The sequence below is a fragment of the Amblyraja radiata genome, chromosome 5 (assembly GCF_010909765.2).
Source record: "Amblyraja radiata isolate CabotCenter1 chromosome 5, sAmbRad1.1.pri, whole genome shotgun sequence".
NCBI lineage: Eukaryota > Metazoa > Chordata > Chondrichthyes > Rajiformes > Rajidae > Amblyraja > Amblyraja radiata.
Window position 1 is genome coordinate 75,210,898 of NC_045960.1, and position 24,605 is coordinate 75,235,502.

The 24,605-nt window shown below is 41.3% G+C and overlaps 1 protein-coding gene across 1 annotated transcript; it reads right to left on the bottom strand.

Moving 5' to 3' along the window:
• Positions 1-312: 312 nt before the first annotated feature.
• Positions 313-22,829, bottom strand: LOC116973764 (adhesion G protein-coupled receptor F5-like). Its single transcript, XM_033022073.1, has 9 exons — positions 22,808-22,829; positions 21,881-21,940; positions 20,157-20,329; positions 17,986-18,159; positions 12,336-13,712; positions 7,247-7,288; positions 7,116-7,169; positions 4,662-4,741; positions 313-1,686 (listed from the first exon to the last, which is right to left on the bottom strand). Exons 1-8 carry the CDS (start codon positions 22,827-22,829, stop codon positions 4,697-4,699), a joined length of 1,947 nt encoding a protein of 648 aa, XP_032877964.1. The 3' UTR covers positions 313-1,686; positions 4,662-4,696.
• Between the last annotated feature and the right edge of the window lie 1,776 nt (positions 22,830-24,605).

Consider the following 24,605-nt stretch of genomic DNA (forward strand, 5'->3'; position numbering starts at 1 on the left):
ATTAATTTAACAGGCTTTAGATCTGTAGCCCAGTTTCAGCATCAGCAATAGATTGAAATGGAAACTGAACAAAGTTCTCTGTCTCCTTTTGTAGTTATGAAATACTGAATTTCTGTTGGAATATTTTGACTTCCCAAATGTCCTCTTTGAATCACAATGACACAGGGCTGGATGAAGTAAAATTTATTTTGAATTTATTAAAATCACATCAATTGGCCAATGGAATGCAATCTTTACAATTACAGCAAAATATTATGAAACAGGAGAATACATCAGTCTGAAGAAGGGTTTCGGCCCGAAACGTTGCCTATTTCCTTCGCTCCATAGATGCTGCTGCACCCGCTGAGTTTCTCCAGCACTTTTGTCTACCCAGGTGAATACAATTGTCTGCTTCTTTGACCTAAATATACACATTAATGGCAATGCACTTAATCAGCTCCAGTTTATATTTATTTCTTGGCAAAATCCCCACTTCCTTCCAATAGCAAACAACACACTATAAAAGTTAAAATAAAAGTGACATTAAAAATAAATGCTAAATTTAAAGTTATATTCAGAATGGAGTGGTCATTAAAATGTTCTCTCACCCCAACCTCTATACTACGCACTACCTGTATTATTGATTATATCCCCATTCCCTCCATTTTACAATCGCTAGTAATAATCACAATGGACAGATCAGCTTTTGTAAATGCACACAACATGATCTCTGATTCCAAAAAGCTATAGAAGGATAACAAAAATATATACACATCAAAATAATGCATTAATTAAAACAACATTGGATTTTAAAAAGAAGTGTTTGGTCAGTCACTTAACAGCAAAATTCTCTGGCAGAAATTTGTGATCTTTTAAGCAAGATGGCATTAAATCCACCACAGAACCCTTGGGTATGGTAACAGATTTGGGTTTAGTCTTTAATTTACATTGAAATCAAACTTTCTATATCAGTCCACAGTTTATATCTTTATTCTAACTACCATACACAGCCTATTGTACAAAAGCATAGGTATTTAGTATTTTGCAATCATTCAAAATAAAAAGAGTTAATAAAAGATAGTTGACCACACTGTCAACCAGAGAGTTGGGAATGGGATAGGCATATCCATTTTTTCCCATTCTCTCAACAAATAATGATGCCATTGTGTGCAGCCTTCAATAAAACACCTGCATAAATAATGTAAAGTAATTGCAATAAACCAAAAAAAACTTTTACTTAATGTATTTGTATTTTCAGTACAAGTTTGGATTACAATATTTCAGAATTATTTATCACTTTTTGCAATTAGAATATATATATTTTTGGACAAGTAATGTTAATAGTACTTTGAAGAAAAGTACTCACATGAGCAAATAAACAATATCGGGATATCCTTTCTCAATAAATGATGCAGAGTTGAAATTATATTTTATACGAAGAGAATGTCTTGTGAAATAATAACAGAAACACCTGCTAACACTCAGCAGCCCAGGCAGCATACGTGGAGAAAGAAAACTAGTTTCAGGTTGAAAAATGTTAATTTGTCATTTAATTGATGAAAAGTTATCAAACTGAAATGTTAACTGCTTTTCTCACAGATGCTGCCTGACATGCTGAATGTTTTCAGCATCTGGACGTGTTTGTTTGGTGATGATGATCCGCAAAGCACTTTGACCTGTCGGTGCTGAGCAATATCTTGAGTGATCCTGTACATTAGGAGAAAAGCAGGAGCAGAGAACAATTAGGTGTAAAGTATAACAATGCAGCATTAGATATCAGAATTATAGAAGCTTCATTCACAAAGTGTTTAAGAATGTGATTGAGTTTTACTTTACTTCTCAGTCATTTCCCCACTACGTGGAATTTTAATTGTGAAAATGGGGTTATGGATTGATGTGAAAATTCAGCGTGGTTTGATTCAATGGCAAGCTCATAACATCCAATACAAATGTATTCCTTTAGTTATTAAAAGTGGTAAAAAGGAGCTAAAATGTCAGTTGGTGACTTTATATTTGTAACCTTCACAGCCAGACTAGTGGCTGCAGAGGGCCATTGGTTTATGGCCAAAGCCCCAGCATGAAGCAAGCAGAAAGACTCTTCCGAGTCCTACTTACGAGGAGGCATTCAAAACCTGATTCTTATTTTCACCAAAGGCCCGGTCAGATAAGATCAGTTCACTTCAGGTCTAGAAATAGCCACGAATATATGTGTCGTCTTGTGGAGCAGAAATGTGTAGAAACAATTATTTTGGCTTCCGAAAAACATCAGACGTCGCCTACAACTCCTACAGCTACATAACTCGGGCTTCCACCAACACCCCAGTAACAGAACACTTAAATAAACTGTGGATGTTGAAAATTTGGAATAAAGGTTTTTCAACCCAAAATGTGGACTTTGATTCTGTAAAATGAATGCTGCCTCGTCTGTTTGGAGTCTCCAGCATTTTGCTGTTTGTATCCCAAATAATAAAAAACTGTGCAAAATATTGGATTCTGGAAATAGTCAGCAAGGAAGATTGCAACTGTAGGCAGAGAAACAGGTAACAATTTAGGCCGATGGTCTTTCACCAGAGCTGGGACATGTTAAAGATGGAACAGGTTTAAAGCAGGAAAGAAATAAGGCAAGGAGTAGCGAGTGCAGAATGGAAGATGTGAGATAGAACAGATACCAAGTGAGATTGTATGATTGAATGATTGGAGCTGGCTGAGGGAAAGTGTTAAACACTAGTGAATAATTAAAATTATGTTTGGAGGAGCTGCAAGCAAGAGGATAGGAACAAAATCTGAAATATGGAAAAGAAGAGCCAAAATAATTGGAATACAGGAAAGGTAAGATCAAAGTCTGGAATGGTTCATCATCTGCAATGACTGAATTGGATACTGAGTCATGAACGACTGTACAGAAGGTGAGGTGCTGGTCCTGAAACTTTCATTGAGTTTTGTAGGAACCATGTAGATTGTTGACGACCGAGAGATCAAGTGAAAATGGGCTGGGGATTTAAAGTGGAAGCTAAGATTCACTCACACAGATTGAATGGGGATGTTCATCAGATTGTACTCCAAACTACATTTGGTTTGCTCAGTGTGGATTACCTGATATCATGATCAGTGAATGCAATACATTAAATTACATTTGAAAGGCTGGTTGAAGAGCTGGATGGGAAAAGGGGAAGAGGTAAAAGAGATAAAAGGGCAGATGCACATATAAGTGTTGTGGCAAGGGAGTGGTATTGGCTGAGACGAAAGAATGATCCAGTATTTCCGAGAAAGTTCAATCCTTCAGAATATTGAAGGGAGAGGGGGCCATGCATTTAGTGGTGGCATCATTTTGGAGATCAGAAATTGCAGTGGAATCTGAAGAGGTGAGAGCAAGATGAACTCTCTCCTTGCTCATGGTGGAAGGAGATGCTTTGAGATCAGAACTGATGGGAATGGAACAGGCACAGTCAAGAGTCTTGTAAGCTATTGTTGGGAAGGAGCACTGGTTAGGGAGAAAGATAGATATGCCTGAAGCAATGCTGCAGATGGTGGTATCCACAGATGTAATAGTGAAGTAGGAATTGAGAGAAGGGAATGGAATACTTACAGGAAGCAGGAAGGAAGAAAGTGGTGTTAACTATCTGTGCAAGCCCACAGATTCCACACTATTACCTTGATTCACTTTCTCCCACGGGTCTTTTCTACCAGTAGCCCTTTTCTCTTCAGTCTAAAACCTATATCATCTCTAACCTTTCCTAGTTTTGATGAAAAATGATTAACTTAGTTTTTATTAACTTAATTATTAAATTAATTTTAGTATCAATAATGCTTTGACCCATTGAGTTTATTCTGTTCTGATTTCATGCATCTGGTGCTTTGATTGAGCACCAGCAGTTATGGCATTTGGCTGGATAGCACACTAAACATCCTCCTCACCTATCCTCCCATGTGTTTATCTTGCTGATACCAAACAAGGAGAACTTTAAGACAGAAGATAAAAGATGAAGAATACATGACCTGGCCATATTACCCAATATGTTCGGTTGTATTTTACAAAGATTTAATTATCTCAAAGTCCCTTGTGAGCTAATTCAAATAATTTGCAGGATCCCAATATATTAATTCCTCAGATATACACAGAATGTTGGAGTAACTCAGAGGGTAAACCAGCATCTGCAGTTCCTTTAGATTAATTCCTTTTTGCTTAGGCAGGTGTGATTTGTACATTTACATATGGTGAATGTTAGCAATTAAATATTCTTGTACGTTATTATCAATTTTGTATGTGATTTATGAACTTTTTATCTCTTAACAAATAACTAATTTTCTTTTCAGCTATAAAGATCCTTGAGGTTGATGTGGGCTTTGAGTTTGTTCCTGCTTTGAATAGCACACACAGTTCTGAACCACCATGAGCCTGATAGCCCTTGAAGTTTCAGAGCATTAAGCAACCATTACTTATGCCTAAGATTGTGCAGAGGTCTGATCGCTACAGTAAACATGCATCACAACATATTCGGCCTTTTAAACCAAAGCACGTGAGCTACCCCTTTACTCTTGATGCTTGAGGAAGCACCAGAGGGAAGTGCTGACTGGCGACAGAATGAACACACCTCCAGCGGAAAATCAATGCATCTTTTTCTTCTGATTTATCTCACCATTGTCATATTTCAAGCCCTTGCAGCCGATATCATCACACTCACCTTTTATTTCGAAAATGTTGGTATCCAGATGTTCATTAAGAATGTGAATTTGATTGTGAAGTTGAATTGGTCGCTGCAGACTAAAACAAAAGAGATGAAAATTTGACACTCAGCAACTGGAACAATTTATCTCCCTCTTTACAATACAGGAGTTTGCAATGTTACATCAGTTACAGGTCAATGAAATTTGGCCTTGTGGACTTCGCACATCACTACCGTGGAACTCATGTGAAAGAAAACAAATAAATAAACACAATCTTTTTCGGTGATGCCTGCGCAGATGGCTTTGTGTTATAGAAAATCTCGATACCGACTGTTTATGAGGAACTCCATAATGCAGGGATAGTGCCTATTTCTCGATTCTTTTAACCTTTCAAAATATCGAGAATGATTCAAAATCAACCAATCTCTGTAATTCTGTCGCTGTTAACTGTCATTTCTTGAAGCAGAAGTTCCCAATGGAAACCAGCAATTCAAAAAAGAGCAGTAGATTTAGGATTATAGAATTATTGCAGTACAGAAGCCCATTCAGCAGAGAGAGTAAATACAACATCTTAGTAGATAAATTCCATATTCCCCCATGGCCCTGCTAATTATTTTCTGTTTAATGTCTATCCATGTCCCCATTGAGTCATAGTTAGGATAGGCTGTCAGTACTGATTGTCCAGGATGAAATATCAAATACTAGAGGGCATTGCATTAAGGTAAGAGGAGCAAAGTTTAAAGGAGATGTGCTGTTATAGAAAGCATGGTGAGTGCCTGGAACATGCTGCCAGGTGTGGTGGAGGAAGATACAATAGTGGCCCTTAAAATACTTTTGGATGGATATGCAGGGAAAGAAGAGATAATGACTGATCTTAGCATCATATTTGGCACAGGTATTGTGGTCTGAAGAATACTGTTCCATGTTCTATGTTTCCTCGTGAAATATTTGATAGATTCTGTATTCTCCACTTAATGTGTAGGAAGGAACTGCAGATGTTGGTTTAAACCAAAAATAGACATAAAAAGCTGGAGTAACTCAGAAGGACAGGCAGCATCTCGAGAGAGAAGGAATGGGTGCTGTTTCGGGTCGAGACCCTTCTTCAGTCTGAAGAAGGGTCTCAACACGAAATATCACCCATTCCTTCTCTCTAGAGATGCTGCTTGTCCCGCTGAATTACTCCATTTTTTTGTGCCTTTAAGCAGGTTCCATTTTAATACTAATCTCTACTTAATATACGTTTCTTCTCAAATCTTCTCTTTATCCAGTCCCACCAATTTCAGGCCCGTGTCCCAAAGTAACTTTGGACAGGGTAGATGGAGAGAAGGCGTTCTCAATCAGTGATGGGCAAGGATCTGGAGACACAGATTTAATGCTTGGGACAAAATATACAGTGGGGATGTGAAGGCAAACTTATTTTTTACTTAGAGACTGGTGATAATTATGAAATTATTGCTTGTGAGCAAGTGGATGGAAAGTCATGAGGGTTTAAAGGGAGTGTGAAAGAACTGCAGATGTTGGTTTAAATATATATTTAATTAAATATATATAAAGATGCTGGTTTAGTCTGAAGAAGGGTCTTGACCTGAAACGTCACCCATTCCTTCTCTAGAGATGCTGCCTGACCCCCTCGAATTACTCCTTGTGTCTATCTAGGGAGTTGGATAGGCATACCAGAGGGGAAATGATTTGCAAGATTCTGGGGAAAGTAGCAGTGGATACGGATGAATGGATTGACCTTTCGGGAGCAGGCACTGATATTTTAGTTTACTTTAGATCCAATGCGGAAACAGGCACTTCAGCCACCAAATCCTTGCAGACCAGTGATCATCCCGTACACTAGCACTTTCCTACACATTAGTGACAATTTATAATTTTACCAAGCCAATTAACCTCCAAACCTGAATGGCTTTGGAGTGTAGCAGGAAACTGAAGCACCTGGAGAAAACCCACGCAATCACAGGAAGAACATACAAACTCCTTACAGACAGCAACCATAGTCAGGATCGAACCCGGGTCTCTGACACTGTAAGGCAGCAACACTATCTCTGCCCCACTGTGCCACCATTGGGGGGCCAAATATGATGGGCCAAATGACTTATTTCTGTCCCATAATTATTCTACAATCCATAATTCTACCATATTAAACGAAAAATACAGCCAATACAATGGAAAGCCCACCTAAAAAAAAGAAAGGAAATATACTGTTGTCCTTAATTTTCCCAAGCACAGAGAGTAAAAATAATCTCTTAACAAATAAATTCCATATTCCCTTCTTCTTCTACTTCTTCTTCATCCATAACCCTGCTAATTACTTTCATTTAAGTACCTGTCCAATTCCGTCTTATTTAGGACATTTATCATCATAGTTGGGTACCTGCCAGGAAAATAACTGCTCCTTTCACTGTTTTATGTAATTGGTTTTAAAAGATGCAGAGACACACATGGATGAAAATCAAACATTAACTTACCGACATTTGTGTATAAGTTTGTGGTAAGAACCGTTGTTTTAGACATTCTCGTACCTAACAGAACAACAGAGCAGAAGTGTCAAGGTGATGTGAAAAACATGAATTTGGATAAAATGATGAATGTAGTTTACCTTTTTGTCCATGATTATCCCAAAAATCAAAATAAAGAATCCCTGGCAAGAAAAAAGAAATATAAACTCAAACAAATAAACAGACTAGTGATTTATCACACATCATTAAAATAATTGTATTGTTTCTTTAGTTGAAATAGTTTTTCTAGATCTGGACATCATTATTGCCTATCCCTAATTGGCCATGATGGTATTGCTGAATTAAATGGTATTGCTGAACCTTCTTAAACTTCTATGGCTCTGGTGAAGGTACTTGTACGGTTGTTGGGTAGGGAATTTGAAGAGGTTGATTCAGCAGTGATGAAGGAATTGTGATTGTTTTCCAAGTCTGGATGACCTGTTGTTTTCCGAGTTAAATACTGGACATCAAGTGAAAAACACCCCATTTTATAGTCATAGTTTATACAAAGACAAAGGATTGTGGCTGGGTGGACATTAATCATGCTGTCCCTACACATCACTGAAAGGAGTTCCTCAAGCAGTGCATTGACTCATTCAAAGCAAGATGCTTCATTCATGAAATTCCTTACATAGAAACATATGAACATAGAAAATACGTGCAGGAGGAGGCCATTCGGCCCTTCAAGCCAGCACCGCCATTCATTGTGATCATGGCTCATCGTCCCCAATCGATAAACCGTGCCTGCCCTCCCCATATCCCTTGATTCCACTAGCCCCTAGAGCTCTATCTAACTCTCTCTTAAATCCATCCAGTGATTTGGTCTCCACTGCCCTCTGTGGCAGGGAATTCCACAAATTCACAACTCTCAGGGTGAAAAATCTTTCTCACCTCAGTCTTAAATGACCTCGCCTTTATTCTAAGACTGCCGCCCCTGGTTCTGGACTCGCCTTCCATCATAAGATCAGAAACGTGAACGTCCCATGCACAATCTCTCTGAAAATAATGACGTTCAATGCCAGCAGGCAGCAAGGCGGAACAAAAATGTCAGGCAGTGGAACAAAAATGGCAGGTGTTTCTAGGAATAATACAGAAGGTGCAGGATCAGTTCATTCCTAGGAGGAAGAAAGATTCCAAGCGGAGAAAGGGATGACCATGGCTGACAAGGGATGTCAGGGACACTATAAAAATTAAAGCGAAGAAGTACAACGTAGCAAAGATGAGCGTGAAGCAAGAGGATTAGGTAATGTTTAAAGAACTACAGAAGATAACCAAAAAGACAATACGGGGAGAAAAGATGAGCTACGAAGGTAAGCTAGCCAAGAATAGAAAGCATGATAGTAAAAGCTTCTTTAGGTATGTGAAGAGGAAAAAATTAGTTAAGACCAAAGTTGGACACTTGAAGACCGAAAAAGGTGAATTTATTATGGGGGAACAAGGAAATGGCAGATGAGTTGAACAGGTACTTTGGATCTGTCTTCACTAAGGAGGACACAAACAATCTTCCTGATATAGTAGTGGCCAGAGGATCTGGGGTGACAGAGGAACTGAATGAAATCCACATTAGGCAGGAAATGGTGTTGGATAGACTGATGGGACGGAAGGCTGATAAATCCCCAGGGCCTGATGGTCTGCATCCCAGGGTACTTAAGGTAGTGGCTCTAGAAATCGTGGATGCATTGTTGATAATTTTCCAATGTTCTATAGACTCAGAATCAGTTCCAGTGGATTGGAGGGTAGCTAATGTTTAAGAAAGGCGGGAGAGGGAAAACGGGGAATTATAGATATGCATCGCAGATGAAGTTTAATGCAGATAAATGTGAGGTTATCCACTTTAGTAGCAAAAACAGGAAGACAGATTACTATCTAAATGGCGTCAAGTTGGGAAAAGGGGAAGTATAGAATTATAGACCAGTTAGCCTGACATCGGTGGTGGGGAAGATGCTGCAGTCAATTATAAAAGATGAGATAGCCGCACATTTGGATAGCAGTAACAGGATTGGTCTGAGTCAGCATGGATTTACAAAGGGGAAATCATGCTTGACTAATCTTTTGGAAGTTTTTGAAGATGTAGCTAGGAAAATGGACAAGGGAGAGCCAGTGGATGTAGTGTACCTGGATTTTCAGAAAGCATTTGATAAGGTCCCACTTAGGAGATTTGTGGGCAAAATTAGGGCACATGGTATTGAGGGTAGAGTGCTGACATGGATAGAGAAGTAGTTGGCAGACAGGAAACAAAGAGTAGGGATTAACGGGTCCCTTTCAGAATGGCAGGCAGTGACTAGTGGGGTACCGCAAGCTTCGGTGCTGGGACCGCAGCTATTTACAATATACATCAATGATTTGGATGAAGGGATTCAAAGTAACATTAGCAAATTTGCAGATGACACAAAGCTGGGTGGCAGTGTGAACTGTGAGGAGGATGCTATGAGAATGCAGGGTGACTTGGGCAGGTTGGGGGAGTGGGCAGATGCATCGCAGATGGAGTTTAATGTGGATAAATGTGAGGTTATCCACTTTAGTAGCAAAAACAGGAAGACAGATTACTATCTAAATGGCGTCAAGTTGGGAAAAGGGGAAGTACAACGGGATCTGGGGTCCTTGTACATCAGTCATGAAACCTGTACATGAAAGTAAGCATGCAGGTACAGCAGGCAGTGAAGAAAGCAAATGGCAGGTTGGCCTTTATAACAAGAGGAATCGAATATAGGAGCAAAGAGGTCTTTCTGCAGTTGTACAGAGCCCTAGTGAGACCACACCTGGAGTATTGTGTGCAGTTTTGGTCCCCTAATTTGAGGAAGGACATTCTTGCTATTGAGGGAGTGCAGCGTAGGTTTACAAGGTTAATTCCCGGGATGGCGGGACTGTCACATGCTGAAAGAATGGAGCAGCTGGGCTTGTACACTCTGGAGTTTAAAAGGTTGAGAGGGAATCTCATTGAAACATATAAGATTGTTAAGGGCTTGGATAAGCTAGAGGCAGGAAACATGTTCCCGATGTTGGGGGAGTCCAGAACCAGGGGCCACAGTTTAAGAATAAGGAGTAAGTCATTTAGAACAGTGATGAAGAAACACTGTTTCTCACAGAGAGTGGTGAGTCTGTGGAGAGGCTGGGTATCCTGTAGCAAGTGACAGTTTCTTCCATACCAATTGCTTCCCAATTTCTACAGGGTACAAGTCAGGAGTATGAAGACTTTCTGCTTGCCAGGATGATTGCAGATCCAAAACCTCTCAGAAAACATGATACCATATGATGCTAATTTCCTTGCTTGTTTAACACCCTAAATACTCCTGCCCTGATGTTCCAGTTTACAATGTTTAAAATGTACAAAATGGACTGCAGTTACATGTCTGGCCTACTTTGATTTCCTTTCCAAATACTCAGCGTCTACCACCAAGGAACACTCAGCTGACATGCAAGTGTTGCTCTGCACACCATCTAATTGGAAGTATATTCCTCAACATCATTGGGTTTAAATCCTGGAATGCCCTGGCCCGCAACACTGGTTAAACTCAGTAGTACGGCAGTTGTGGCTTGGATTAAGTCCTGACCTTGGGTGCTGTTTCTGTTGATTTTGCATTTATCTCCCGGTGACTGCATGAGTTTTCTTCAGGTTCCTCCCCTCATCTCAAAGGCGTACTGATGGCCAGCTTAATTGGCCACTGTAAGGTCAGGTCAGTAGCAGGAGAAACTCAAAATGTCAATGGGCAGGTGAGAGAGAATAGGTTCACTGCCACTTTCTCAGAGTGTCCTAAGATTTCTAGTCTTATGTCTTTCTCCACAGTAAAAACAGAGGAGAAATACGCTTTAAAGATCATGGTCATCTCCTGAGGTTCCTCACATAGATGACCACTTTGCTTTCTGAGGGCCCCTATTCTCTTTCCCTTCATGTACTTATAAAATCTCTTTGGATTCTCTTTAATCATTTCTGTCAGAGGTATATCTTGTCCCGTTTTTGCCCTCTTGATTTCTTTCTTGAGCATGCTCCTCAGTCCCCTAAACTCCTCTGGGGATACACTTGGTCCCAGGTGCGTATGCCTGGCTTGCCTCTTTCTTCTTGACTAGAGCCTTAATTTCTCTCTTCATCCAGTCTTCCTTCCTTCCACCTGTCATATCTTTCACTTTAACAGGAATATGTATGTTATGAACGCTCACTGTCAAGCTTTTAAAAGCTTTCCACTTTCCGAATGTACCTTTGCCAGCAAAAAACCTACTCCAATCAACTTTTGAAAGTTCCTGTCTAATACCTTCAAAGTTTACCTTACTCCAATTCAGAATGTTTCTCGTGTGGACCAGCCCCGTCCTTATCCATGACTATTTTAAAGCTAATAGAACTGTAGTCACTGATCCAAAAAGTCTCACGGACCAGCACTTCAGTCATTTGCCCTTCCCAGTTTCTGAAGAGCATGTCAAGCATTGCCCTCTCTCTTCTAGGGCCCTCTACATATTGGCGAAGGAAACTCCTTCACACATTTGGCAAATTACGCCCCATCAATGATGTTCACACTGTTGCAATCCCAGTCTACATTTGGAAAGTTAAAATCGCCAACATGACAACACATTTAGCCTTGCAACTGTCCACAACGCTCGGCATATTAATTATTTTAATTCCATTGTCTATTTGAGGGCCTGAAGTACACTTCCATCAAGGTGATCACCCTCTTTTTTATTTCTCAGCTCCGCCCATTTGTGCTTCACTGAACAAACCATCAGTAATGTCATCTCGGATCTAACCAAGAGCCCAAATGGTCAGAGCATTCATTTTATGAAGTGCTTTCCTGAGTAAACAATATCACATGCCCCAGCGTGAGTATCTTGGGCAGGTGCTAGCTCAGCTCCCTAAACTACATTGCAAAATTAGCCGTTGCTTATTTCTTTGCTAATTCCACATTGAAACATAGAATTATAACATGCTAACCAGCCATTTGGTCCATCACGTCTGCCCATCCTACATTCTTCCATCCCACTATGTATTCCCCCCACATTCTCATCAACCCACAGATTCTAATACTCATTTACACAGAGGAGACAGTATATTCCGGCCATTTAACCTACCAATCCTTACCTTGATATAATTTATGTCTGAGCAGCATGTTCAGTGGGTGATATTTCACAAGTATATTTTACATAAATCTGACTGACTACATTTAAAAAAATATTACAAGTATAGAGGCATTAAATAATACATACCTGAAGCCCATTGGCAATATCAAATACTGGTCTGAAGATTTCTTTCCAAACTGATATATTTCCAGCACTTGGTGTCACATATATAATTCCCAGCAACCAGCTGAGACCCAGAAGTGGAGTTAGGATGATAATGCATCTCAAAATCAGCTTGACTGAATTTTTATCACTTTGCTGACCGCTGGATTTCTCCCCGATTGCTGGGCGCAGCATCTTAACTATGGCAAATAATGTAATGAGGAAATTCATTCCAACGACGATCAGTGGCACCAAAGCAAATGAATGGAAAATATCAATTTGCTTCACATTAATCCAGCAATTCTTCTTTTCAATATAATTGTCCTTTAAGTGGCCTTTCACAAGCACAGAACTAGCAATTATGAATGGACAGGTGTAGCCCAGGATAAATGACATGAGCATCATTGATGTTCTGCTGTAATTTCTGAGAAGAAAAACTAAATGGTAAAGAAGTAGGAGGCCCAGCGTGAACATCCAAAAAGACAAGGCAAGCAAGAAGAAGTGAATAAAATAAATGGCCACTTTACAACTTATGTCCTTTGGCTTCAGAAACGGGTGTATACAGAACAATGTATTCATTATCAGTAGAGAGAGCGCAATATTCAGTATTGCAATATGACGGGCAAGTGAGGTAGTATTTTTGGTGAGGTTCTTCCAAACAATTGCTTCTATAATAATACCAATTATCAAACTGACCTGACTTGTGCCAAGTACAACATAGTTTAACACGCTCAACCATAGGGGTGCCTCAAAGTCTGTTATCGGCGACATCAATAGAGAAAAGGTTGTCAGATGGTTACACTGGCATATAATGTTGATTCCATTTATTTCATGTTTGCACCCTTCTGTATCCCAACCTTCATTCTTGAGATTCCAAAATACACATTGTGCACTTGCTTGTGCAAGTGTGGTATTTAGTGGCATGAAATGCATCGTAATGTCAATTGACTTGAGTTTTGCTGTTGTTGTTGTTACAACAAGACCATTCAATTTGTAATTACTTGTAGGTGGTGTGCTGAGGATATCATTCATTGTTAGAAATGCAATGCTCATAACAAGACTGTCTTTGGGCAATTCCACCAACTTGTTTTGCTTAATGAAAACACTATTCGTTACTGATCTGTTATTTATCTTATTATTGAAATCTACTTGATAATCTTTGCCAGGCTCATACTTTATCCCCTTTAGTTGAATATTTGGTTTAGTGATGTTGAAAGTTTGATCAGGTGCATCTAATAATCTGGTAAAGTCTTCCACTGACTTTAATAATTGAGAGCTGGATGTTTTGTTTTCAGTCTTCACTGAGGTCCAGGCAGACTCTACCTTGAAATCGACCAGCGAATCCACTATGGAAAGGAAACCCTGGAAATATAAGACAAAGTTTGAAGAGGTGAATCATCGGACCATATTCTAATTGGAACAAACTAGAAACATGTTGAGAAAGACAATTAACAAAACAGCTCACAATCACTTTGTTGGCTGAATGATTCAAGGGCTTAGATAGGGTGGAATTTGTCAGATGTGTTCAGGAAGCCTCCAAGGCCTGTCCCACTTGGGCGACATTTTAGGTGAAAAGAGGTTGCCGCATCATCGTCAGGTCGTGACCCGTTGTGACGCGTGGTGACGCATGTAGTGACGCGTGGTGACGCATGTAGTGACGCATGTAGTGACGCGTGGTGACGCATGTAGCGACGCATGTAGTGACGCGTGGTGACGCGCGGTGTCTCCCTGCCACCCCAGGGTTTTGGAATGGTCAAAATCCTGGGGCGACATCTGGGTGTCTCATCAGGTCGTGCGCCCTGTCAAACGCTGACATATGCTGTCCTGCGGGTGACACCCGGTTACGGTTAGGGTTGGGCTGTAAAATATTCTTCCGTAAAATATTCTTCTGTAAAATATACCACAGATAGGCTGTAAAATATTCTTCCTTCAATGCATAGTTTTTAAACATTAATATATTAAAATTAATACAATATAATCAATAGTGCAAATGAAAAGATGTCTGTCGTTCAGTTTTATTTACAGATGTATTAGTCCGCTTCCAGATCCAAGAACTGTCTCTAACTTTTCACATGGATGGATTCAGTGAGTGTAGACTGAACTCCTCTCTCCCTTTCACCGCCCTCTTCCCCCCTCCCGCCCTATCCCTCCTTCTCCACTCCCCTCCTACCCTCTCTCCCCCTTCTTCCCGTCCCCCCTCTTCCTCCCATCTCCCCGCTCCACTTTTCTCCCCCTTCACATCCCCTTCTCCCCCTCTCCCTCCATTCTCCCATTCTCCAACGCCCTCGCCAACCCACTTTCCCCGATGCCCCCCATCTGTGGACCCAGCCTGCGTCAGCTAGATCCCACTAATACTACTGCAGAAGGCCACATCATCAGTTTTAGTAGCATTGATTATGGGATGCAGACTTTGGGAACAACACCACCCACCTCCCCCCCTCACTTCAAAATGGGTGGTGGGTATTTAGACTCAGTGGCCGGAGCAGGTGGGAGGTACATTGATAACATTGCTGTACCCAGTTGAAAAGCCCACTGCCTCTTGGGGTTTGGAGAGACAATTGGAAGAGAGATCTGCCTCTGGGACAACTTGTGGCCAACAGTTTAGTTCCCATGCAGAACATTGGGGGTTCGAGTCCAACCCCTGGGGCCCCTGTGTCACATTTAGTTCAGTGATACAGTGCCCTTCGGCCCATCAAGTCCGCAACGACCAGCGATTCCCCGCACACTATTCCACACATGCTAGGGACAATTTATACTTATACCAAGCCTATCAACCTAGAGTTAGGGTTAGGGTTAGGGTTAGGGTTTCCTCCCGCACTCCAAAGGCGCACAGGTTTGTATCAATTGTCCCTTGCAGGTGTGGGATAGTGTGCGGGGGATCACTGGTCCCAGGCTGGGTCCACAAATAGGGGGCGTCAGGGAAAGTGGGGGGGGTTGGAGAATGGGAGGAGGGAGGGAGAGGGAGAGAAAGGGATGTGAGCGGAAGGGGAAGAGTGGAGAAGGGGAGAAGAGTGGAGCGGGGAGAAGGGAGGAAGGGAGGGAAGGGAAAAAGAGGGTGGCAGGGGGGAAGAAGGGTGGGGGGGTGGAGAAGGAGGGATGGAGCGGGAGGAGGGAAAAGGGGGATGGAGGGGAGAGGAGAGTTCAGTCTACACTCACTTAATCCATCCCTGTGAAATGTTAGAGACAGTGGTTGGATCTGGAAGCGGACCAATATATCAATACACCAACAAATAAAACTGAACGACTCGGACATCTTTTCACTTGCACAATTGATTTTATTTTAAAATCCATGCATTGAAGGAAGAATATTTCACAGCCCATTTGTGGTCCCTAACCCTAATCCTAACCCTAACCCTAACCCTAACCCTAACCCTAACCCTAGCCCTAGCCCTAACCCTAACCCTAACCCTAACCCTAACCGGGCGTCACCTTCTGGGCAGCATACGTCAGCGTGTATGTCGTGCAACTTGACGGTTTTACTAGCGTCAATCACTGACACTCCGCGGTCACCGAAAAAATCGTAAAGTGGTACAGGCCCTTTCCTCAGGCAAAATGTAGAGGGTGCTACAAAGGAGAGGGAGAGCTTGGTCTACTCTTATGAAATTGGGAAATGCAAGTGACTAAAGTGTCTGGGGTCAAGCTTTTTGACACCAGCAACCACAGTTCTATTAGCTTGAAAATTGTTATGGACAAGGACAGGTTTAATCCACAAGTTAAAGTTTTAAATTGAGACAAAGCCACTTTGATGGCATGAGACCACAACTTGTAAAAAGTTGATTGGAGTAGGTTGTTTGCACGCCAAAAAAAATTTCCGGAAAGTGGGATGCTTTCAAAATTGTAATGTGAGAATTGCATGTTGCTGTTAGAGTGAAAGGCAAGGCAGGCACATGCAGGAAACCCTATATAACGAGAGTCCTAGCCTGTCCAATCTTTCTCTTTAGCTCAAGTCCTCAACACCTGGCAATATCCTTTTACATCTTGGAGTCTTGCTCATGGCCACAGAAGGACTTGTTTATGCCCCTAACCAAAGAGTCCCCTATCATTATGGCTCGTCTAGATTTGTCCTGCCACGCTTTATAGCAGAACCAGTCATGGTGCCGCTGATCTGGCTGCTGCTGCTGCTATTTTCCCATGAGAGACTATCACCCTGCAACAGTATCCTAACTGATATACTTGTTTGTGAGGGGTACAGCCACAGGAGACTACTGCACCACCTACCTGACTGAACGTTTGTTGTGACCACCACCCTGAAGCTAATATATTTGAAACTATCTGCCTCCGACGTACTTCTCAGTAATTTCTGCTGCTGCTCCAAATTATCCATACAGTCAGAGAGTAACTGCAGCTGGACACATGATAGACACAATATACTGGAGTAACTCAGCGGAAATGCAGCATCTCTTGAGAGAAGGAATGGGTGATGTTTGGGTCGAGACCCTTCTTCATACCCGACGTCTTGACCCGAAACATCACCCATTCCTTCTCTCCAGAGATACTGCCTGTTCCAATACAATACAATACAATACAATACAAATTTATTGTCATTTGAGCCTCAGTGAGACTCAAACGAAATTTCGTTTACACAGCCATACAAACAAAGACAATGTCCTACAGACATACACACAATTAAATTCACACAAACATCCATCACAGTGAACCCACTGTGATGGAAGGCAAAGTCTTTTCTCTCCCCTGCTCTCAATTTCTCTCCCGATGTCCAAGCCCCAGGCGGGTGATGATAAGTCCCACGGCCATTTTAGGCCGCGCGGGGCGATTTACGGCCCCGCTCCCGGTCTGAAAGTACAAGGTTGGAGCCCCCGGCGGGCGCTGGTGAGTCCCACGGCCATGAAGCCGCGCCAGGTGATGTACGGGCCCGGTCCGGATCGTTCCAACCCCGCGACACGTGCTGGAGTGTCGCGTTGCAGGAGCTCCGGGAAGCGGTCTCTCTCTCTCCCCCGGACCCGCGAGCTCCCGATGTCCCAGTCCACCGGACCTGCGGCTGCGGTGCTGGAGCCTCCGAGCCCCAGGAGTCGAGTTGCAGCAGCGAGTCACCACCGCTCCCCACGCTCCGAGGCCGGCCAGCCCCACGATGGTGAGTACTCCGCAGCTCCGCAGCTCGGCAGTCTCCCGAACCCCGGGTTGTTCAGGTTGGAGGCCGCTCCACGGTGCTAGGCCCCAACGACAACGGAGACCCGACAGGGAAAAGGTCGGGTCTCCAGGACAGGGAAGAGATTCTAAACGGTTTCCCCCTTCCCCCCCCCTCGCCCCCCACATATACACATTTAAAATCAGTATCAAAAAACACAAACAACTACATTTAACTAGACAAAAAACAAAAAAAAGACAGACAGGCTGTAGGGGCCGCTGCAACGGGTGAGTCGCGTCGCGTCCCATTGAGTTACTGCAGTATTTTGTGTCTATCTTAGGTTTAAACCTACATCTGCAGTTCATTTTTACACATACATCTGGACACAGTTATCTTTCACAAAGATTTGTATTCTTTGTATTGAAATCTTGGACACTGTGCACTTGTTGCCACCTGTCAATTGTTAGTTTTTTTAGCAGTAATAATTAGCAGTGATTTGAACACACTTTGATATTTGAACTCTTAATTTCTATCATGCTTAATTCTTACCTCCACAACAACCGGCTTTTGAGGTCCATTTGAGACTGTTGAAAAGGCGTGGAGGATATCAAGTGAGGCTTGCAGGTTACCAGGTGTTGTGTTATTCTGGCTTTTTGAAATGCTGACTAACTTTTCAACCAGTTTGGGAAGTTGCTTAGCTAATTCAGTTGAGTTCTTGGTGATCTAGAGTACAAAGGACGAACAGTCAGAAGGAACACAATATCATATTATGGTGTAAATTGGTGAAAAAAAACATATTTAATTGTGTCAATACTTGCAGCGGATAAACTCACGCAGGTGACGTAAGAGTGGGACATTATATTGGTTTATGAGATGCATAAAATGAGCAGCAAATACTGCAGACAAGTGGTGAAGTCAAAAATATACTGGGCTACAAATGACTGGAGTGAAAAGTCTTGGAGGTGCAGATGCTGGATTCTTAAGTAAGACACAAAGTGCTGGCAGAACTCAGTGGGCTGGGACTCTTTTTCAGATTGTCCATTCCCTCCTACAGATGTTGCCTGACCTGTTGAATTCTTCCAACACTTTGTGTTTTGAAGGAAGACGTTGCAGTTTAATGGTCTTTGATTAGATAAATAATAGATTAGCTCAATCTACTGTCTGCAGTTTTAATTTTAGTGTCAATGGAAGGATGTACTTGCCTTGGCATCAGCGTCAAATGGTATAATTCATGGGACGAGGAGATGGGCCTGTGAGGTGAGATTGAGTAAAATAGACCTACTATAGATTAGAAAATTAAGAGATGATTTTATTATGCCACACAAAATGGAGGGCGATTGATAGGCTGGATGCTACTCTAGAAATGATTTAATCGATCTTTGCTATAACTTCTCTACATCCTTTCCAAATTACAGTAATCATAGATAGATATTCTATTGGGCTCACTGGACATGCACTACGAGATAGATTTCTTAAACCAAGTGCTATAAACTCTGAGGATGTCCCTGCTCGTGAGGATTATTAATATAAATCCTGCATTTGGTAAGTCTCTTGCTTCTGCTCATCTAAGTAGGTGAAAGTTGGCAATTTTAAATGTAAGATATGATGCAGAAAACTATAGTAACATTGCAGCACATTACAGAGTCTTTCTGCCTAATTAGTTTGTGTTGGCTCATTTTATGGCAATCTAGTTTTTCCCATTTCATCTTTCTCCATTGCGATGCAATTTTTTACCCTCAAATGTTTATTCAATTGGAATTCATTGCCACAGACGTCTGTGGACACCAAGACATTGGGGATTGATAGCTTCTTGATTTGGGATGGCATCAAAGGTTCCAGCGAGAAGGCAGGAAAATGGGGTTGAGGGGAAGAATAATCAGCCATGATTGAATGGAGTAGACTCAATGGGCCGAATGGCCTAATTCTGTTCCTTACGGTCTTACTTAACCCATCCCACTCCGAAGGTGAGAAGAGATTTGATCACAATATACAAAATCTTCAGACCATGAGTTAAAGTAAATAAAAATAAACTGTTCACAAAGAAGAGGAATCAAAGAGCCACGGACACACAATAGAAACACAATATAAGGACACATAAAATAGTTGCAGGGGTGGTCACTATATGATTTTCAGGTGAGAGGAACAAAAGTGTATGCAGTAAAATGGGCCTGCTGGAGTTTAGAAATTTGAGGGAAAATCATATTTTAAAAACTTCAAATAAATCACCTTTTATCTGTTTAACATCCAGGAAATGCAATTGTACATTCTGTAATTGTAATTTAATCTTTGGTTCATGCTTCAACCCATTAAATTAATATACCATTTCTCCACAGGTAATAGACTCTTTTTAAGTCATGATGCTCACAACTGATCCATCAGCACTTTGTATGTACACCTTTAGTAAAGTCACATGAACAAAATGGCAACACTGGAGACTACAAATGCTGAAACCTTGAGCAAAAAACAATGTTGTGAAGAATTTTGTGAGTCCTTAGACAGGTGGCTTTTCTGAAGAAGGGTCCCAACGTGAAACATCATCAGTCCATTTAACTCCACAGATGCTGCCTGGCCTGCTGAGTTCCTCCAGCACTTTGTTTTGTGCACTGGCGAAATGGTAGCTGTTCCTGAGAAGTTGTCGCCTAAGTAAAAATCCTGCTGCACAAATGTTAATTATTTATTATTTAATGCTGGTGAAATAAATGATGTATAATATTTGGTACCTGCAGAAGTTCATTGATTACAATTGAAACACAGAAGTCTTCCTCTTCTTCATAGTTTCCATCTGTAGAACATCTTTTTATTTTCTGTCCAGTCATACCATTTGTGCAATTTATTCTTGCATCCTCCTTAGCCTTAGATATTCCATAGGTGGGATCAATACAGAAGCGTCCAACTAGTTAAAGAAAACAGTTGTCATGCAATAACTTGCAGAATGTTAAATGATAAACAGAAATGCTGCTTCCAAGGTATTAGCACTGTATGGAGACATTTTAGGAGTATAGTTTTGACACAAAGACATCAGAATCATGCTTTAAAAGCCCTGAAAATCTTGATTGGCCAATTTAGCTATATAACATCATAAAGGAGCAGATTTTCTGTTATCTAAATACACGCTTTGGGGAGTAATGGTCCATGGGCACATCCCAGGGTTTGGATCTCGCAGGTTATGTGCCGAAACACAGATATCCTTTAAGCAGAAATAATTTGTGGGGATATTTCTTTGAGGAACAAAGTTCTGCACATCGGCCTCGAGTGGAGAAAAACCACAAGATCCACATGCACCAGGCTGCTAACTTTAGCTGGAATTTTGCTTCTTGACAAAGGCTTCTGTTGCTTGGCCAGGCCGCCCCTGCAATGTCACCACGACAACAGGCCATTATGTCAGCTGCACGTAAAACAACTTGGACTTTGCAAATGGTGCCAAATCCTGATGATTCTTGTGTATTGTCTCAGTGGACTATTTCTATACACTTTGTACTTAATCTAAGATTGGGTTTGTGTATAATAATACTTTACAGAACTGTATTCAAAAAAACAATTTCACCGTACCTCAGTACATGTGACTATAAAGAACTATTGAACCATAGTTTAGATTAGTTCTGAGGAGTAGCGCGGAAACAGGCCCATCGGCCCACCGAGTCCGCATCGACCAGCGATCTTCTTGCACTTATTCTATCCTACACACACTAGGGATAATTTACATTTATACCAAACCAATTAACCTACAAACCTGGTAGACTAAAATGTTGGAGTTTCTCCAGCAATTTTGTCTACCTTCGATTTTCCAGCATCTGCAGTTGCTTCATAAACCTACAAACCTGTACTTCATTGGAGTGTGGGAGGAAACCAAAGATCTCAGAGAAAACTGAGCGTCACGCACGTCACGGGGAAAATGTATAAACTCCATACTGACAAGCACCCGTAGTCAGGATCGAGCCCGGGTCTCTGGCGTTGTAAGGCAGTAGCTCCACCATTGCAAAACTGTGCTGCCCTTGATTGAATAATCTCTCAGGACTAAGGTTGCACGTGGCAAGGTTACTGTATGTCCAGTGAGTCCCCATGGATGTGCCCTGGACTCAGTTCCACATAAAAGTTGAGAAGGCCATTGAGGAGGTGATCAGCCTTCAGCACTTACTGCACAGGGTCAGAATGTGGGGCAAAGATGTTAAAGTTCAGATCTTGATTGTGATCTAAACACCAGCTGTAGCCTCAAAATAATGTTTCATTTTAATATTTACTATTAAAGAATGATCTTTTAGTATTGGTTACATATTAGCTTGTTGCAAGAGGTGAATTAAAATACTAATTTAGAAACTTATTGGAGTTATTCAAATTTTTCATGAAAATGTAATATCTTTCATGTAATCATGAACTACAGCAAAAAAGTGGATTCCTTTCGTAATTTATACATCATTTATATATAAATATATATAGTATAACTTACTCTTTACATTCAAACATTTCCTGTTATTCTTTTCACATTGGTATTTGAAGGAGTAAGTTCCTGAAGTATGAGAATGCAAAATATTATAATTTAAATATTCTAGGCATCTCACAAAGATAAAGTCAGTGGTTGAGTGCGGTATATTAGTAGTTTAGACTAATGTGAATTTATTCATTTTTGGAGAATAATTAATAAACAGAATATCTTTAAAATAGTGAGAAAATAATAAATATTGGCATGCAGAAATACTTTTATCTAATTCATGAACCCAATGTAGTTGGTTACAAATTGGGTTCAGATAAGTAGGTAAGGCAGATGGACCATTATTTCAAGAGGGCTCGAGAACACAGAAATATAGAAACATAGAAAATAGGTGCAGGACTAGGCCATTCGGCCCTACGAGTCAGCACCGCCATTCAATATGATCATGGCTGATCACCCAAAATCACTACCCTGTTTCTGCTTTCTCCCTATATCCCTTGATTCTGTTAGCCCTAAGAGCTATATTTAACTCTCTCTTGAAAACATTCAGTGAATTGGCCTCCACTGCCTTCTGTGGCAGAGAATTTCACAGATTCACAACTTTGGGTGAAAAACTGTGGGTGAAAACATTTGGTAGATTGTTTTCTGGGGCAAGGAGGTTGTCACATCACGTGATATTGAATAAGATTGGTAGGTACTCAATGGAGACTAGAGATATGGTTCCAATAGATTATTTGCCTAGAAAAGCTTACCAATCCTTAATTACAGGTCTCTGTGGAACTGCACAAACCACATTGTAATAATTTATTTATTTTGATTTGTCTGTAGAACATGCAATTTACTGACATTGCAGTTGAAAACATTGTGTTTTTGTAGGTTTACCATAATCCTTCAATCAATAACATCATTTAATGATACAAAATGCAAGTACATTGCACTACTTACCAATGTTAGACTTCCATTTCATACTTTCCTATAAATTGGAAATATGACATTTAAGAACAGTGGAATGCAGTTTAAAGCTTTTTTTTCTGCTTCATTATAGTTCTATTATCACTTTCTTCTGCCTCCAAATGCTTATTCACAGCATTATATTAATGTTTAAATATGACCAACGACTTACTGCAACATTGTCAGATGTGTCAGTTAGTAAAATCCTTTTAATTAGATCCATTTTACCAACTTAAATGTATTATTTCAGTATGTTCTCTGAATGTTTTCTGGCTTTGACAAGATTATTTGAAAAATGTCCTAAGATAGATCAAATGGTTGACATAAATTAAAGCCATGTTTGAAACCAGGATCGATTACAATGAAATGCATGCACTTGTAGAGGCACTGTACAAGACACTGTACAAGAAGTATCAGATAAATCATAGGATCTACAATTTGCTCATTCTCTTTCATGTTTTCTGTCGTCAATTGCATTATAGATACAATAACATTTAGACCACTTCCTAAAAATATAAATGTCAACTCAATATTATGCTTTGTGAATGTATTCACCTATTCCATTTAGATATAATAACAACATTTAAGGGGCGTTTTCACTCAGAGGGTAATGGATATATGAAGCAAGCAACCAGAGGAGATAGTTGAGGCAGGTACAATAACTGCATTTAAAAGACATTTGGACAGGTACAAGGATAGGATTTTTTTTGAGGGATATGGGCCAAACATGGGCAAATGGGACTGGTTTAGTTGTGCCATCTTAGTCGGCATGGATGAGTTGGGCCGAAGGGTCTGTTTCCATGCTATGTGACTCCATGACTAGTAAAAGTTATAAACAATTCATAAAAGAATACATGACTAAAATATTTTTAAACTCATTGTTAAAATAAATTGACATGGATGTTAACATCAATGTTAACCGACATCCACTATAAACCTACTGACTCCCATGGCTATCTAGACTACACTTTTTCCCACCCTGCTTCCTGTAAGGACTCCATCCCCTACTCCCAATTCCTCCGTCTACGCCACATCTACTCCCAAGATGAGGCGTTCCACACCAGGGCATCTGAAATGTCTTTATTCTTCAGGGAACGGGGGTTCCCCTCCTCCATCATATATGAGGCTCGCACCATGGTCTCTTCCATACCCCGCAACACTGCTCTCTCTCCCCATCCCCCCACTCGCAACAAGGGCAGAGTTCCCCTAGTCCTCACCTTTCACCCCACCAGCGCCACATACAACAGGTAATCCTCCTTCAGTTTCGCCACCTCCAACGTGACCCCACCACTCACCACATCTTCCCATCTTCCCCCATGTCTGCCTTCCGCAAAGACCGCTCCCTCCGTAACTCCCTTGTCAATTCTTCCCTTCCCGCCCGTACCACCCCCTCCCCGGGAACTTTCCGTTGCAACCGCAAGAGATGCAACACCTGTCCCTTTACCTCCCCCCTCGGCTCCATTCAAGGACCCAAGCAGTCATTCCAGGTGCAACAGAGGTACACCTATATCTCCTCCAACCTCATCTATTGCATCCGCTGCTCTAGATGTCAGCTGATCTACATCGGTGAGACTAAGCGGAGGCTAGGCGATCGTTTCGCCGAACACCTCCACTCGGTCTGCAAGAACCTACCTGACCTCCCGGTGGCTCAGCACTTCAACTCCCCCTCCCATTCCCCGTCCGACCTCTCTGTCCTGGGTCTCCTCCATGGCCAGAGTGAGCAACACCGGAAATTGGAGGAACAGCACCTCATATTCCACTTGGGGAGTCTGCATCCTGCGGGCATGAATAT